Raw genomic sequence first — 18,924 nt, 5'->3', positions numbered from 1 at the left:
GGATTCTACTCCTCCAAGAATTTGACATTGAAATCAAAGACAAAAGAGGAGCAGAAAACACCGCTACAGATCATCTTTCTCACTTGGAAGATCCAGCTTTGGAGGCAACTAGGGATGAGCAAATAAATGAAAGATTCCCAATGGAGTCCCTAGAAATGGTGGAATACCGAGAGGAGCCATGGTACGCCGACTATGCTAACTACTTAGCTAGCAGTATAGTCAAAAAAGGATGGCCACATCATCAAAGAAAAAAAATCTTTGCTGATGTAAAGCATTATTTTTTGGAAGATCATTATCTTTTCAAAATGTGTGCTGACCAACTTATCCGTCGATGCGTACATGGAATGAAGCAAGAAGAATTCTCCGCCAATGTCATGAAGGACCATACGAAGGACATCATGGTGCCGCTAGTACCGCACGAAAGGTATTTGATTCAAGATTTTGTTGGCCAACCATTTACAAGGAAGCCCAAAGTCTTATAAAGACATGTGACGCTTGCCAAAGATCAGGTAATATTTCTTCCAAAAACGAAATGCCACAAAATGGCATTCTAGTTTGTGAAATTTTTGATGTGTGGGGACTCGACTTCATGGGACCTTTCCCACCGTCAAAAGAAAACAAATATATACTTGTGGCAGTCGATTACTTGTCTAAATGGGTCGAGGCCGAGGCACTTCCAACAAACAATGGAAGAGTTGTGGTAAGATTCCTGAAACGATTATTCTCTCGTTTTTGAACTCCAAAAGCGTTAATAAGTGATAGAGGTACCCATTTTTGTAATCATCAACTTGTAAAAATTTTAACAAGGTATGGGGTCTAACACCAGGTCTCAACAGCATATCACCCTTAAACAAACGGGCAAGCCGAAGTGACTAATAGAGGTTTAAAAAGAATACTTGAAAAAACCGTAGCGTTAAATAAAAAAGAATGGGCCGATAAACTAGACGATGTTTTATGGGCTTTTCGAACAGTGTATAAAACAACAATAGCTACAACCCCATATAAGCTTGTCTATGGAAAAAGTTGTCATTTGCCAGTAGAAATAGCACACAAGGCCTACTGGGCAATTAAAAATGTAAACTTAAACTTAGAAATTGTCGGTAAAAATCGATGTTGCCAATTAAATGAATTAGACGAATTAAGGAATTAAGCATACTCTAACTCCGAAATTTATAAGGAAAGGATGAAAAATTTGCATGATAAACACATTAAACCTAATGAATTTCGGATAGGAGATCAAGTTCTATTGTTTAATTCACGACTTCGATTATTCCCTGGTAAATTAAAGTCTAGGTGGTCAGGACCTTTTTCCATCACCCACATTTTCCTACACGGTGTAGTGGAAATTAAATCTCGGAATGGTATCCCATTCAAAGTCAATGGCCAACGGCTAAAGCTCTATCAAGGATTTGTTGAGGATGAGGAGGAAGAAGTCTCGCTACAAAAAAAAATTGAAATTGCCCGCCCACGGGGCCGTGTCTACGCAACTGTCGGGGATAAAACCCTTGTTTCTTTCATTTTCTCATTTCAACACGCCCCATTTCCCCAAGAACTCTCTGGTTCCAGCGAAATTTTCTGCAGATTTCAACGTTTCCTCGACTTCTAACAACGTCAACGTATGATTCTATCACCATAATTAGTTAGATTAATCACTTGCATGTAGTTTAACATCAAAAATTTGGGGAAAAATCTAGGGTTCTTCAACTTGAACCGAATCAAACCTCAATTTTTTTCTTAGATCAGTTAGTATTAGTTTACATACATGTTATAGGAAGTAAATCAACTTGAATTGTTTGTAGATTTGCCCGATTTCTCACAAAAACCTCAAACCCTTGTTTTTTAACCGAAAAAGATGAAATTGAAGAGGTAAACGGTTTGTTTTGGGAAAAAGGTTTGTTTTGGGAAAAACGGCACTTCGGATTTCATTTTCGGGGAAAACCACCCCTACTGGACCAAAATTTTTCAAGTTTTCGGGACCAGGTCGAAAAATGGGATTTTTGGGAAACAGACACTTGGACACGGGGTCGTGCTCAGCGAGCACGGGGGCGTGTCCAGCTGATTTCAGGCGAACATGGGGCGTGTCCACTGAACATGGGGTCGTGTTTAGCTGACTGTTTTCAGTTTTCTTCGAAAATTTTGCTGTTTCGTGCTAATTTTGTGGTGTTTTCTTTCAGATGGCCAAGAGATTTACCAGGTTTAACGCAAATGAGTTGGCTGCCCAAGCGCGATACGAGGTTCTCAAGACTATGCCGGAAGAAAATCCCCGACAACTGTGCATGGATACTTTGGAAGCGCTAAACCAAATCGACCGCTTCAACAACCTGGTTATTGGACCACTACGAGCAGCTCTTTGCACTCGGCTTCACTCCGTGCATGAATACAACATGGAATTTTACAGCACGTTTGTCTTCAAGACAAGAGCGGATCCGTTTAACAATGAGGGGGTAGAATTCCGTTGTGCAGGGGTTATGTGCTCGATCTTAATCGCACAATTTGGGGCAATTGTCGGGTTGTACTCGGAAGAGGATGCTGGAGAGGAAGAGAACACTGGTGGTCTTCGCAAGCTTCAAGAAGATCAATGCCAAGCTGCTTGGGCTCAGATTGGGGAGGGCCACTATAACCCAAGCCGAACTAAGAGCACAATGTTGAGGGACCCTCTCTACCGTTACATCCACAGGGTCCTCAGCTACTCTCTTTGCCAGAGACACGACAGCGGTGGTGTTGTAGGGTTGCGCGATCTGCTAGTCCTCCATTGCATTCACAACCGTATCAGCCTCAATGTTCCATACCTGCTGCTCCGCAACATGCACTTGAACCAGCTTGCCACTGCCCCGACTCATATCCTTTTTGGAGGGTGGATCTACCGCCTCTTCAAAAATTTTGTGCCAAGGATGCCGAGGTCCTTTCAAAAGGGGCCCGTGGTCGGGAAAGGTGGACCTTGTCATTTGCCGCTCCATGAATCTAATCAATGAAGCAAATGACGGGACGGTCAGATTTCAAACGGTTCAAGGGCACATGTGGAACCCTCAAGAAGCTCTCGTCCTACACGCTCCACATCATCCTCCCCAGTACCACTACCAGCCCCACGGTGATCCGGGTCAATCCTCCTCTCAGGGAGGTGGTTTTCCTAACTTTCAAAGCTTACATGATTTGTTGCAAGAAAATCTCATGTGCACCACAAACACCTACAACATGGCCAGCAACACATACGCCCGGGTCGGAGTGATAGAAAGAAGTATCTCCGACATGCAGGATGACATTGGCAACATCCGGGAGTATATGGCGGCCTAAGGAGGGGATGATGAAAAGGATGATGACATGGATTGAGCGGAGGTGTTGGAGGTAGCAGTACACGGTTGAAGGTCTAACAGGTTAACCCTTTTTTGCTCTTATGTACAATTTCATGGCCTGCGTGCCATTTGTTAAACAATTTACTTTTCTTAACACTTTTAATTTCTTGCATTTTCCTTTTTTTTTAGTTTATGATGTGAATGGTGAACTTTTGGTAAATTAGGATGTTGGTTATTTTGTTTGGTGTGGTGTTTATAAGTAAATACATACGAGGCTTAATGCACTAAACATTAGTGCTACATAAGCCTGGAAACCAAAACGGGAAGCAAAAACCTGTTTTTAGAGATTGCAGATTGTCCACACGGGTCGTGTCCAGCCGACACGCCCCCGTGTCCACCGCCCAGACCTGCTGTTTGTCTAATTTATGCAGATTGCTGCCCAACACGGGAATGTGTTCACCAGACACGCCCCCGTGCCCACCTTCTGTAAGTTTTCGTTACTGGCAGTCTGAGCACGGGGCCGTGCTCAGCCAGCACGGGGTCGTGTCCAGATGCCCAGTAACAACAAAACCTTGTTTTTAACACCTTTTTACACATTTAGTCAACCTAAAAACTTATTTTTGGGACACATTGAGGACAATGTGTAATTTAAGTGTGGGGGATGCTAAAACCTTGAATCTTGCAAGTCCTAATTATAAGCCTTATACAGAACTCTATTGGAACCGCTAATTACCCCAAACTTTTTCAAAAAATTTCATTTTTTTTACTTGTCTTGGTTTAAATTGGGAATAACAAGTTCTAAAAAGGTAATATTTTTACAAATTTACAACCGATAGCGTCGTGATAAAACGAACCAACATAAGAAAATTATGAAACGGCATGACAAATCTAGTTAAAATTTGATTATATATATTTGTTTACATTAATAAACACATTCCCACAAAAAGTGAGTTTTGAGCCTTTATTGAGCATACAAATGCACATCTTTAAACTAAATGCTCATTTTTCATTTCTTGTGTGAATAGCCGCTTGGTTTCTTACGACTCTAGAACCTGCCATGGCGATACATTCCCGATCCTTACCAACTTAAACCCAAGTAAGTAAATGATGGAGGCATTAGGACTAACCTTTTTTTTCTTTTCAACACCATTATTTTTCATTTTTTACCACCTACCCAAAATCCCCCTAGTTAACCCCTTTGAGCCTAAACCTTTTCATTTCTAAACCCACAAAACAAACACCCCTTTACCCACCAAAAATCCTTTTTCATTTTAAACCCTTTATTTTAGTAAAAAGCTCGGTCTTCATGTGACATTCCTTACAAAAAAAATGAAGTCTAGCAATAAGCAAACAAGTTCCTTAAAGAAACTTGGTTTGAAAATATTTTGTTTGAATAAAAGTCACAAAAACAAAAAGTTTTATGACGCCAACGCTTTTTACACCTTTCGCCCTTTTCTACTAACCACTAACCCAAAACCACCTACCTTTAACCCAAGCCTAACCCTTTCCCAAGTCCTCTTGATATTTACAAAGGTTTATAGTTAAAAAGGAGGAGGATTGATTGTTTGGCAAGCATATGGTAGAAGTAAGTTCCATGCCGGTCTCGAGTGTTTCACAAAAATACATCTTCGGCCGAGTGTTGAGTGATCTCCCGTGAGGTATGTGAACTTGTATATAAATAGAATTTTAAAGAGGCATGTTATGCCCAAATAAGTAATTTCTCTTATGAAACGTTCTAAATAAATCATAACGAATAGGATTGTAAATAGCTTAAAAATAAAACCTAATAAAGATCTTGGAATCCCGACACTCAAGACAAGCCCAAAACTTCTCATCTACCCATTTCATTTGGGTGTGTGAGCCACATTAAAAAGAGTTTTGCTTCAGGACAAGCAAAGATTCAAGTGTGGGGGTATTTGATGTGTATAAAATGCAACATATAAATTACATCAAATGAGGCATGAAATTAACCCTTTTTAGTACTAATGTTGGAAAAAGTGTGCTTTTGTCTTCCTTTTGTATTTTCAGGATTAAATGAGCGTAAATGAACAAAAGAAGCAAAAATGCAGCTAAATCTAACATAAATACAAGAAAAGGAATAAACCTATCCTTAGGCGACAACCACAACAAGAACATAAATTTCAAAACCGCTTTGAAAACTAACATTTGTTCTAGGATGATTGATTACTAGGTTTTGAACCCTCTATTGTAAGGTTTTGAACCCTCTGTTATAAGGTTTTGAACCCTCTAAGTTTTCAAAACCTCGTCAAAGTTTGGGTCTTATAGTGTGAACACGTGCAATCTGGAAAAGTGGGTGCCTGTACTCTGAATTTTCTGTCTAAGGCTAGAGTGTTCGTACAAATCCACATAATCGGACCAGTCACTCTTACCTGGGAACTCTTGGGGTGAGTGTCCACTTATAGGCTAAAGCATGTCTTCGCGATACATTAATATGACCCGCTTACTTTAATTAGTCACCGTCTCATTTGTTTGCCTTAGGTAACAAACAAATGATCGCAATTTCTATGTGTTGTCATTTTGTTTTATTTACCGATAACATTTCATTTGTTTCCTTCTATATCCTTCATTTCCTCCAGAATGTCTCTTCATCGCAACGATGCGTAGATATCCGAGCAGACTGCCAAATTTGCCCAGCGAATAGGCGAAGTAATTCTGAAGACTGTTGAATTAGGCATTGCCATGTCTCGTCTCAACAATGAAGCCACTCAAGAGCCACCAAAGGAAGCAGAAGTCAAGCCTGCACCACCAGCCAAGAAACCAATCAAGGAATCAAAGACCATGGATGAACAGACTGGATCCCCTAAGGGGTCAAAGAAGCGAAAGGCTTCTCAGAACTTCGCCGTGGTCACTCACAATGATCAAGCCATCCCCAACCAACCAGCTCAACCCCCTGCTAGGAAGCCATACAATGGAACTGCACCCTTGTGCAACCAATGTAGCCTCCATCATCATGTCAATGTAAAGTGCCGCAAATGCCAAACTTGTGGACTTATAGGCCATACATCAAGAGTTTGCCCAGCCGCAGCTGCACCAAACCAAGCTGGCAACAATCCCGCTCAAGGTCGTTTCCTACCAGGTTCTTGTTTCAACTGTGGCGAGATGGGTCATTTCCGAAGAAATTACCCGAAGTTTGCTAAGGCAAATCCAACCCACGGATGAGCAGTTGGCTGTTTAGAAGATGTTGTTGTCTTATGCTTTTGTTTCTTCTATTTACTTATAATGTGAAACAATCTGTCCCGTTCATAAATAAAAGTTGTTGTTCGCAATTCTGATATACAAGTATAGTTACATGTATGAATGGCATTCCCCTATGATGCCTACATTAAGGAACTATGTTCCTTGCAAACTACTTTTGTGAAAATTTTTCCCATTTTTGCGTTTACTCATGATTTCCTTGGTAAATTCTAAGTACTCGTTTTATTCTAAGAAACGAAGTACAAGAAATAAAGAGACATTATGAGTAATCGTTCTTCTATGCCTTTGAATCCTTGGTTAGATAACCAAGGATATTTTCAAATCTCATACCCATTACGTTCTGATTTCTTCAAACATGCATAGTTTTCAAAAATATTTATCCTCATACATTGACTTAACCTTCAAATTCTGCTTCATATGTCGCTTTGACATATCTAGCATCTCAACTTCATAAGCATTTTTACTTCATGTTTTGACTTAAACACGTCCAGTGCAAGGTTTCGAAACATCTTCAACTTCTAAAATCCATATGGGACCTTTTTATCTCCACAATTAGACCCTTGTGGATGATTATCATACAAATCAGAGTCCTTAATTGGATTCCTTGTGTACCAAAATTCGATCATTTCAGTTCCTTAGAATCGAAAGCGAATTTTCTCTTTAAGATCTTTCTATCTTTATAGTTAAATTCTTAGAAGTATTTAAAGCACCAATCAAAATCCACTGATTGGATACCTGGTGTGCTTTACATACATATGCTCTGTTAGCAAAACAAATTAACAAAATTAAAGATCTAGATAAACAATCTTTGTGGTTATATGACTATTTGTTTATGCATCTTGTGTTTTCTATTATGCATTTTGTGTTTTTTTTTATACTCTGGATATTCGTTATCCAAATCCTCGTAGAACCTTTCGTATCTTCATATGAGGGATTCGTAGAAGGATATTCAAAAAGGTACTACCTTAAATCCTTATTGGGCTTCTACATGATAGTTAAGACCCTTGGATTGTATAGTACCCCTCCAAGATTCATAAGAGACCCTTTTAGTGGTCTAGTCAAAAAGATTGATACAAAAAAATCTGGTTAAGAATGACATGTGATGGTATAAGCTGAAAAGACTCCTTGGTTGTCTATTAAAATCATTTATTGATTTAATAAAAAGGGACCCTATGGTGGTCTACTCACAATCATCACAGGCTCGTTCATTGTTTTCTTCCCCTACACATTTTAAGATGCACTACGTGACTATGCAAGGAATTACGTGATTATGGATGCATACATAATTACGAAGTTCAGTGCACGGAAACCACAGTGAGACTTATTATGTGTAAGAACCGATAGTGACAACCATAACGAAATGTGAACAATGTAATAGAGGTACGGTGGACGCACCAATGACGCTTTATATACTCGTATATAAGTGTCCCTCTCACATTACAAGCATGATGTTATTGTAAAGTTACTAGAAGTTCAGGACGCTAACCAGTGTTGTTTGATCTTTTCAACTTCATGTTTCAAGCTCTCACAAGTTTCCTCTAAATAAATTTCGGGACGAAATTTCCACAAGTAGGGGAGACTGTAACATCTGTGCTTGAAATCATTATGAACAGTTCATGTATCAATAAAACAAAGTTATTTGATCCCAATGTTTGGTTGGTTGTGTTTTACACTTTTCATGTTTTGACTTTTGTTCGATTTCAAACTCTACATCGCTTTCTGGAGAATTATACGCAAACTGGTGCGTAAACGTACTCAGTTTAATTCGACAAATACTCCGGAACATCAACATATACTTAACATACCTTAAATAACCTTTACATAACTTAGAAATAAGTTTTGAAGGCTTTGGTATGGCAAAAACAAGTTTATTCGCTTACAGGGACTAAACTTGACAAACTGCGAAAGTATGACGATTCTTACTAAAACAGACATTTCGGAACATGTCCATAAGTTAAACATACCATAAATATCCTCTACATAGCTTAGAAATAGGCTTTGAGGGGTTCGGTATGCTAAAATAAACTTTTGGATCATTCAGGGACTAAAAGTGTCAAAAAGTGCATAAGTTTGCACTTTCGCGCATAACTTACGTTCTGAATACATCCGGACATCCAAAAATTTATGCAAGCATCATAATATTATGCCTTAGTGTTTGGCATGAGAAAAATCCATTCGTCTCGCATTTTGGATCGTTTTTCGCGCTTATGCGCATTCCGTCGTAATTAAGCGAACATCGCGATCGTACGGCCAAACGAACCAACATCCAACATATTTTTGAGCATGTTTCATGTCCTCAATGTTTAAACATCATTTTAGGGCCTTAAAGATGGCTTAACGGGCCTTAAACATGTGGGAAATGGCCCTAAACCACAACAGGGACCTAAACTGTCATTTTTGAAACTTGTTTTCTGATCTGGACCTCCAGGCGGCCCGCGTAAGCCCAGGGTAAACCTTTACGCACCTCGCGTCAGCCTCCCAGACCAGATTCAATGTTTTTAATCCACTTGCAACAGCCTTTCAAACCTCCAAAGGGCAACGCCACGTGTCAAATCCCTATGGTGGGGGCAAAATAAGCCACCACAACATTTCGACAAGTGTACGGGTTAGATCGAGGCACGATATTCAAGAAACGATCCTAACGGTCTTGCATATCCTATAAATACCCCCCCTATTTTGGTTAAAAACCCACAAATCTGATCTAAAAGCTCTAAGTTGAGGCCTTTGCTTCATACCTGAGCTCCTGGATCGAGATTAGCTATCGGGGACCCTTCGTAAGTGTTCTTTCATTCTTTTATCGCTTTCTAAGTCCTAAAGTCGAACTATGTTTGACTTTCTGCGTTGACCAGCTTATGGTCAACACGAAGTTCGTTTGAACTTCATAACGTGAGCGTGATCACGATGGTTATAGTCCCTAGTGACTACACCTACTGATCACCACGTTATCTAGGATCAGTGACGAGTCGTAGTTTCGGCCAAAATGAGCATTCTTGCGTATTTTGTAACCAAACTACTCATAGGTATCAAAACTGTTTGTTTTGATACCAAACTTGTTTTCTAAACTTAGTTAAGCATGTTCTAACATGCTTAGCTCGTCACTTTTAGTTAAGTGCTTATATAGGGTCGTAAGGTAAGCGATCTAAACAATCGCTTATACTTTCGAACCCGACCCATTTGGTCGATCATTAGGATCCGACCAAACACATTAGGTGACCATAGTATATAGGGAATAACCTTTCGAGGTTATACCTTATGGTCGCTTCGTTTAAGTAGTTGTATGATAGGTAGTTTATATGCCTTAGGTAAATTACCAAAATGCCCTTTTTACGCCAACATATGCAACATAACTTTTGGTATCTAAACTAATTTGGCAATCATATTAGACATGTTAAGGCATATTTTACTTATCATAGGGCTAGTAAGGCGGTCCGAACGCGTTTTTACGCGAACGACGCGTTAAAGTAGCCTAAGCTACCTAAACGGGTCGTAATGGGTCGTAAGCACTTAGGTTAGGTTTCATTTTAGTATGTAGGCTTCGTTAAACCATATTACACGAGTCTCCATACTCGTTTGGTTTACGAACCCTCATACTATCCGATCCTCCGATTTAGGTCCGGTATATTAACATAGTTACCTATATTAAGGTGCCGTTTGATATCCGTGATCTCTAGCATTGCTTGGTTGTTACACAAGGACTTCTAAGCAATCTTAGGTGAGTACATTGAACCCCATCTTTTACTGTTTTCCAAACTGTTTTGGGGTGAAACACATGTGCCTACTTGTTACTTTCATGCTTTCCTGTTTTCACATCATATACTTGCTATGTTCATTAGTACATTTATAGTACATGATTTCATTACATTCTATGCTATGTATGCCCATTGTGTGCGTACTTAGTACATTGTTTTACATTACATTTTATGCTATGTATGCCCATTGTGTGCGTACTTAGTACATTGTTTTACATTACAATTTATGCTATGTATGCCCATTGTGTGCGTACTTAGTACATATTTTACATTACATTCTATGCTATGTATGTCCATTGTGTGCGTACTTAGTACATCATTTTACATTACATTTTATGCTATGTATGCCCATTGTGTGCATACTTAGTACATTTATTCATCACATGCTCACATTTTGGTATGACATTTGGTTTGTTTAAATTATACAATGTACATTCATTAACACCGATCATGCCGCTCGTTAGTAGGTAATGGTACCATAGGACTTGACAACTCCCATTCCTGAAATCTCGGGTTTGTTTGGATTGGAAGGAATGACCGAATTCGATAAACATAACACATATAGACCTTTAACTTGTTTAAAGGTCTATCACCACAGTCACAAAGGCTTGAATGTATGCATTTTCACAATACCGCATAGATGTTTATATCAGTATAGCATGCATTTATTACACAAAACATAACTTTGATTTAAACCATGTTTTACTTCAATATCTTGTTTTTGTGCATTTTACATATGGTTTAGTTGATATATCTCACTTACCATACATAAACATTTTAACATTTATATACACAATTCATGATTTACATTAGACATAAACATTTTGACATTGATATACACATTACATGACTTGCATTAAACATAAGCATTAGACATGGACATTAGACCTGGTTTTCACACAAACATTTTGACAATTGATTATACATAAACATTTTACAATGGTGGTTTGGTTTGAGTAAGTGATTTAAGTAACGAGGCGTGTGTAATATGATACAAGCATGGTGGATACGCCGCAGGTACTTCCTATATATAAGTGCTTGTTTGGTATTACATATCGTAGCGTTATTTGAATCATTTCAATGTAGACATATAATATTTTTACAAATAACATACTTTTCACAATACATTATTTACAAACAACTTATCTAATACAAACTCATTTTACTTGGTTATTTACTCAACCATGTATTATTCTTTTATACATATATATCATTTGGTTTACTTATCACTTCTCAAATGATTTACAAGACAAAGCAAATTACAAGGTTAATGACTAAACATTTTCTTAAACATATGTCATGAATCTTATTTTCACAAAACTTATGTATCTCACAGGCATTTTTATGCTGACGTACCTATTTTCACATGTGTTTCAGGATATGATGCATAGGACTTATCAAGACATACTTAGGCAGACCTATGCCTTAGTGACTTAAAACGAGACAAGAACTAGTTAATTCATGTTATGTACTCTTTGGTTCTTGTTTAAAACAATGTAAACTTTCATGTTTGATTGATAAAACAAAACTTCAATTGCCATGGATTTGAAACAATTAATTCTGTTACAACACTCCCCGACGTTTCCGCTACGTTTTGTATGTTCTACGTGGTCGGGGTGTGACAGATTGTATCCCTGCTGACTCAAACCACTTAGCCGAGGGTAATGTCACTTTCAAAAGAAGGGCCTACCACATTACGCATTAATAACTTAATTAATTATCTTTCAATATTCCAACCCTTTAGGATTGTATCCTTGCTGACTCAAACTACTGGGTTGAGGGTAACGTCACCTTCAAAAGAGGGGCCTACTACTATAACTAAGATAATCTCTTAAAAAGTGCAAAATTGCGGAATTCATCAAAGGTTACACTAAAGGCGAGTCGGATCCAAGTGATTCATCTTGTCTATCTGTTTTATTTTATTTTTATTTTCAGCATTTTTAGTTTTTATTTTCATGTTAAAACCTTTTTCTAAAATTTTGATTTGATTAGACGTTGAGGATAAACCAGTATTAAAAGCTCTTGTGTCCTTAGATGACCTCGGTATCTTACCAACGCTATACTACACTCACGATGGGTGCACTTGCCCATATGTGTGTTTAGTGTTAGTAGAATATAGTGTTTTATAAATTTAAAACTTGACTAAAGTGTTAAAAAGGGCTAAAAATATAATTAAAATTATATAATACACCGCACACATCAGCAGCCACGTGGTGCTACGTGTCTCCTGTTGAACACAGAGGTGTCGTGTCACCCGATCACAATTCCATATCACCGTCACATAGGGCAACGTGACCCAAATCCCGATTTCATTGTTTTTCGTGCTGGTTTCCGTGGTACGAGTCCGGGGCCTTGATTATGAATTGTTATGGCCTTATTTGAGGGTTGTTATATTCTCCCCACCTTTTTTTTAAATCTCGTCCTCGAGATTTACTGGAATAAGTAGGGGTACTTTTGCTTCATTTCCGATTCTAGTTCCCACATATATTCTGGTCCTTTTTTCGAATCCGATTTTACTTTGACCAGAACTAATCTCTTATGCTTGAGATTCTTAATCTTCCTATCTTTGATTTGTAGAGGCTTCTCAACAAATTTTACTTTTCATTTACCTCTATATCATGAAGAGGTATCATTAAAGATTTATCAGCTAAACATTTTCTTAGATTACACACGCAAAATACATCATGTATACCAGCCATTTTTCGGGTAATTGTAGCTGATAAGCTACTGGACCAATTCGCTTGATAACCTTAAATGGTCCAACATACCTTGGAGTTAATTTTCCTTTCTTGCCAAATCGAACTACTCCTTTCCATGGAGAGACTTTTAATAATACTTTGTCTCCAACTTGAAATTCTATTGATTTACGTCTATTATCTACATAACTCTTTTGATGATCTCGTGTTGTTTTCAATCTTTCCTTGACTTGAATTATCTTGTTAGTTGTTTCTTGTACAATCTCGGGACCTGGTAATTGTTTTTCTCCTATTTCTGCCCAACATACTGGAGTTCGACATTTTCGACCATAAAGTGCTTCAAATGGAGCAGCATTAATGCTTGAATGATAACTATTATTATAGGAGAATTCTATTAATGGCAAGTGATCGTCCCAACTTCCTCCAAAATCTATTACACATGCCCTTAGTATGTCTTCCAATGTTTGGATTGTCCTTTCACTATGTCCATCTGTTTGAGGGTGATAAGCTGTACTTAAATTTAGTTATGTTCCCATAGCTTTTTGGAAACTTTTCCAAAAATGAGAAGTGAAACGACTATCTCTATCAGACATAATGGATAACGGAATTCCATGTAATGAAACTATTTCATCTGCATATAGCTTAGCTATTCTTTCCATACTAAAGGTTTCCTTCATTGGTAGAAAATGAGCTGACTTGGTTAGTCGAACCACAATAACCCAGATTGTGTTGTTACCTTTTCTTGTTTTGGGTAATTTGGTAACAAAATCCATTGTTATTAGTTCCCATTTCCATACAGACATTTCTAATTGTTGAAGTAAACCTGAAGGTTTCTGATGTTCAGCTTTAACTTGTAAACAAGTTAGACATTTACAAACGTAACTAGCTATATCCTTTTTCATTCCTATCCACCAAAATTCTTCCTCAGATCTTGATACATCTTGTCACTACCAGGATGCATTGTATACTTAGACTTATGAGCTTCTTCAAGAAATCTTTCTCGTAGGTTTCCTTTGATAGGTACCCAAATTCTTTTCTTATGGAATCTCCAAATTCCATTGGTTCCTTTTTCTAATTCTTTCATTATTCCCTTTAATCCTTTAGCATTATCTTTGATTGCTGTTTCTTGGGTACTCTTAATTGTTCCATTAAATCTATTTGCAAATTTAATTTGAGCGCCTGTACCCATTTCAGATTCTCATGAAACTTACGACTTAAAGCATCAACTACTACATTAGCTTTACCTTCGTGATATTGGATATCACAATCGTAGTCACTTAAGATTTCCATCCATCGTCTTTGCCTCATGTTCAACTCTTTTCACCGAAAAATAATCTTAAGCTTTTATGATCTGTAAAAATGGTAACTTGCTACCATACAAATAGTGTCTCCAAATTTTGAGCGCAAAAATTTATCGCTCCTAGCTCTAAATCTTGAGTTGTATAGTTTTCTTCATGCTTCTTCAGTTGCCTAGTCACGTAAGCAATCACCTTCTCACGTTGCATCTGTCACACCTCAACCGATGACGTAAACATCAGGGCGGGACGAGGGCAAGATTGCTCGAGACTTCATAACACTATTTGCGGCAATATTTAATCAAAACTGATTTCATTTCATCTCAAATTGTCAAGTACAACATTTGGAAATCAAAGTACAACAAGAAGCAAATTACAACATAGTTTCAAAAGAGATACAACAACATAATCTAGAAGTCTAAGTGTGTTTTTGTAGTCATCCCTACTAGATTCCATGATCATCAATGTCATCAACTTATAACATGTTTAGAGTATAGTTCAATACAACAAGTATTGGCGAGTAAACAAGTTTGATAATAGTCTAAATATAAAAAAATGTTTAAACCAATCCTCATGGCAAACTTGTTATCTAGATTAACGTAAAAACTGGCATGCGATTAAAGTGTCAGCCCAAAGATTACCGCTAGCGTAATCCTATCGTAGCAACGATAGGACCGTTCTGTTTTAACTTAACATGACCACAAGACTACGGGCGGTGCACTATACATGTTAAGGGAAGGCTCATACAAAGTTAATGACAAGTTTATCACATAAGAATGTTCCCGTAACACAAATTAAGTATAACATATTAAGCATGCATTATTAGATTGTTTGTTTGTGATTGCATAAAGTATGTGTGATTGTGTAAGTTGAATAAGTAAACATATTGCACCCAAAAGTGTAAAACGTAAAAAGGGTGTTCGAGTATACTCACGGTTTTGCAAAGCTTTCCTTTGTTAATTCCGTGAGTTGATGAGTTGGAGGTTGGAACACCGAGGTCATCCTACATGGGGTACACGAAAGTGTGTGTATTTGGTTTTTTTATGAAGGATTCAGATTGGAATTTAAGTACAAAAAGTATGTATGCAAAAAATATATCTTGTCTAAGCATTTGTTTCGATACTAAGTTTTTATGTGATTTCAAGGGTCCTAACTTGCTCATTAGAATCTCAAACGAGGAACTTAGAACAATAGATAAAATAACCTAAGTTTATAACACATAATCATAAACTGATTAGCATCATGAATTCGAATATATATATATATATAGTATACCTAATACTAAGTCCATCATGAATGTCATAGATATCATATAAGTCAAGCATGGAGGTAAGATTAACCTCATTGTATGAATTCACCAATGCACAAGTCATCACAAGGATGATTCAGATGGTCATGAATGAAAAGAAAATACAACTATCTACAAGTTCATCAAGTAGTCAAGTAAGATCAACCCGGGTGTTTCGTACCCATCATGGAAAATGTTGGAGTTGCGACAGTGTTGTGTTACTTTAGGACTAGGTAACTACTTGGAATATTATAAGAAAAACAACAAGTGAGGTGGTAGAACAAGTTAGGATAGCCATGGCTTCCAAGGTTCACACCTTCACTAAAACACAAGTCTTGCCATATGAACCATGGTAGACTTGGATGGTTTCAACACTTGTGGGTTGTCTAAACCCTATCAAAACAGAAAGTTTAGAGGGTGTTTGCACCTCTAAACTTGTAAGAATCAACCATACAAGCTCTCAAACCATGGACTTGATTAGAGGCTAGGTAGGTACAGGACTGTATAGGCTTTAACATGTTTATAAAGATTTAAATCAAAGTTCTTCCAAAACAGAAAGTTTGGACCTCAAAATGGTGATGTTCCACCTTGGTTTACCATGGTAAATCTGTCGAAACACTCCTAGAGGTGTTCCAAGCTTTGTAGAGGAAGAAGAGATGAAGAAAAGATGATAAAAAGTGAGAAAGTGCTCACTTTGGTACTTAGAACAATCTTCCTTTTTCTGAAGTTTGCAACTGATTTGGGAGTGATTTGAGAGTGTAGATGAGTTTGGAAAGTGAAAATGGGTCATAGGAAGCTTGTTTATATAGTGGGTGGTTAGGGTTAGAGTTTTAAAGGAGTTTAAAGGTGATTTGGTGAGTTTGGAGGTGGGAAAATTGGCCAACCCGCAGCCAAGAAACCCGCTTCTGCGGATTGAAGGCCTTGGCGTTGCACGACCAGAAAGTAAGGAGGGCTTGGCGTAGTGCGGCGCTACCCTTGTCCGTCCTGAGTTTCTTTTTTTACAAAATGGCCCCTGAACTTCCTTTTGTTTATTATTTTATGCCATAACTTCCACGTTTAGTATTTTTTTTCAAGTATGTAAAATGTATGTAACTATAATTCGAGTATCGTGAATGCATGTACAAGTATTTTCACGTATAAAGAGTATCAAAACACGTATATAAACAACTAATTGCATGTATAACATATATGTATAAAGAATGAATCTCATTACGATGAAAGTCTTGGATTACAAAGTTGGAAACGAAATACGAATACAAAGAGATTACAAGTTTCCAAAAATAAAAATACAGCTAAACTTTGTAAATAAGGAAAGTTCCAAAATGTGAAGCGTTACAGCATCAAAACGCATCCTAATCCTAATCTAGAGGCATCACAAAAGACTACAAAATCCTAGGTTCCCTCTGGTAATGCAAGTATCGGTGCACTTGTTAACCTTTGTTTCAAAGTTGTAAAAGCTTCTTCCTGTTTAGGTCCCCATTCAAACTTAACCGATTTACACGTTAACTTGGTTAACGGAACGGTTATCCTTGAAAAATCTTGGATAAAGTGTCGATAGTATCATCCTAGCCCTAGCAAACTTCTGACTTCTGTAGATGACTTAGGGACTTTCCATTTAGTAATTTCCTCGATCTTTGTGGGATCCACATGAATTCCTTCATGATTAATCAAATGTCCTAAAAATTGCACTTCTTACAACCATAATTCACACTTAGAAAATTTAGCATAAAGCTCTGTTAAAAGTACATGTAGATGCTTAGTGTGTTCTTCCTCGCTCTTAGAATAAATAAGTATATCATCTATGATGACAATTACAAATTTATCCTGGTACGGTTTACATATCCTATTCATCATATCCATAAATGTTGCTAGAACATTTGTTAGGCCAAATGGCATAATTGTAAACTCATAATGACCTTACCTTGTTCTGAAAGCAGTTTTAGGAATGTCATTTTCCTGTACTTTCAGTTGATGATATCCTGAGCATAAATCGATCTTGGGAAAACATCGAGTTCCTTGGAGTTGATCAAATAGATCATCAATCCTTGGTAATGGGTATCGATTATTGATTATAACCTTATTCAATTCCCTATAATCGATACATGTACGCATTGAACCATCTTTCTTCTTAACAAACAACACAGGTGCTCCCCAAGGGGATGAGCTTGGTTATATGAAACCTTTTTCTAGCAATTTATCTAATTGCTTCTTCAATTCCAACATCTCCGTCTGGGCTAATCGATAAAGTGCTTTAGCAATTGGTGCAGTTCCAGGTACCAGATGAATTCTGAATTCTACTTCCCGGTCAGGCGGTAGTCCAGGTAGATCTTCTGGGAAAATGTCGGGGTATTCCGATATTACTGGAATTTCCTTTAGTTTCTTGTTTTTAGTGTTTATGATTACCGAGACCATATACACTATGCCTTGCTTCCGTGCATAATTTGCAGCTTTCATTACAGAGATGAATTTTATTGACTTGGTTGGCTTGTCTCCTCGGATCATGATCATTCCTCCTGTTGGCATATGAATCTCAACAGAACTTTGATCACACAGGATTCGAGCATGATTGGCCAGTAACCAATTCATTCCTAATACTACTTTGAATCCAGCTAGATCCATTAGCAGTAGGTTTGCCGTAAACTTATGTCCTAATAATTCTACCTTCCCTCATTGAAGTATTTCGCGTATGTTGGTGGAGTTTCCTTCTACCGTTTCTACCGTACAAGCTTGACTAAGCTTAATTAACGGTTGATTAAGTGCTTGACAGAATGCAGTATTTATAAAACTTTGATTTGCACTAGTGTTAAATAATACTTTAGCGTACATGTCATGGATATGATATGTATCGGTGATTACGTCGGCAATCATTGTTGCCTCTTACGTTGTAAGTGTAAAGGCTCGTGCATTCTTCTTAGCTCCGTCTGCTGCTTTTTCCTTGTTGTCGGGTGCCTTCGTCAGTTTCTGGCAAAATGGCTTAATGTGACCTGTTTCTCTGCAATTGAAACAAATATTAATTTTCTTTCTACATTCTTCCTCTACATGCCCAGTCGTCTGGCAGAAGTTACAATAAGGTGTTTTCCTAAAAGTGCATTTTCCTAAATGCTTCCTTCTACAGTTTCTACAGAAAGGTGGTGTAGAAGACTGTTTGACTCCTCTCCTTTTGTAGGAATTACTCGAGCGAAATTCTTGGGTGATTTTCTGGGCTAATTCTTTCTTCTTGTTTTCTTCTCTTGTGCGGATTAATCAGTCAGTCAAAGTATTGGCCAGCTTGACTATTTCCTTAATAGTCTGAGGTCTAGCAGCTTTGACTATATCACGGATTTCACTAATTAATCCCCAATACAATGAGAAATTAGTACAGGTTCTGGTGAAGCCAGAGTTGGTACCATT

At 37.7% G+C, this 18,924-nt stretch overlaps 1 protein-coding gene across 1 annotated transcript; it reads right to left on the bottom strand.

The window, feature by feature from the left end:
• Positions 1-17,703: 17,703 nt before the first annotated feature.
• On the bottom strand, positions 17,704-18,153 carry LOC110876044. The gene has a single exon (XM_022124227.1). The coding sequence runs from the start codon at positions 18,151-18,153 to the stop codon at positions 17,704-17,706; it is 450 nt and encodes a 149-aa protein (XP_021979919.1).
• Between the last annotated feature and the right edge of the window lie 771 nt (positions 18,154-18,924).

The sequence above is a fragment of the Helianthus annuus genome, chromosome 4 (genome assembly GCF_002127325.2).
Source record: "Helianthus annuus cultivar XRQ/B chromosome 4, HanXRQr2.0-SUNRISE, whole genome shotgun sequence".
Classification (NCBI taxonomy): Eukaryota; Viridiplantae; Streptophyta; class Magnoliopsida; order Asterales; family Asteraceae; genus Helianthus; species Helianthus annuus.
Note: the sequence above shows the minus strand (reverse complement) of the source record. Positions and strands in the feature narration are given on the sequence as shown.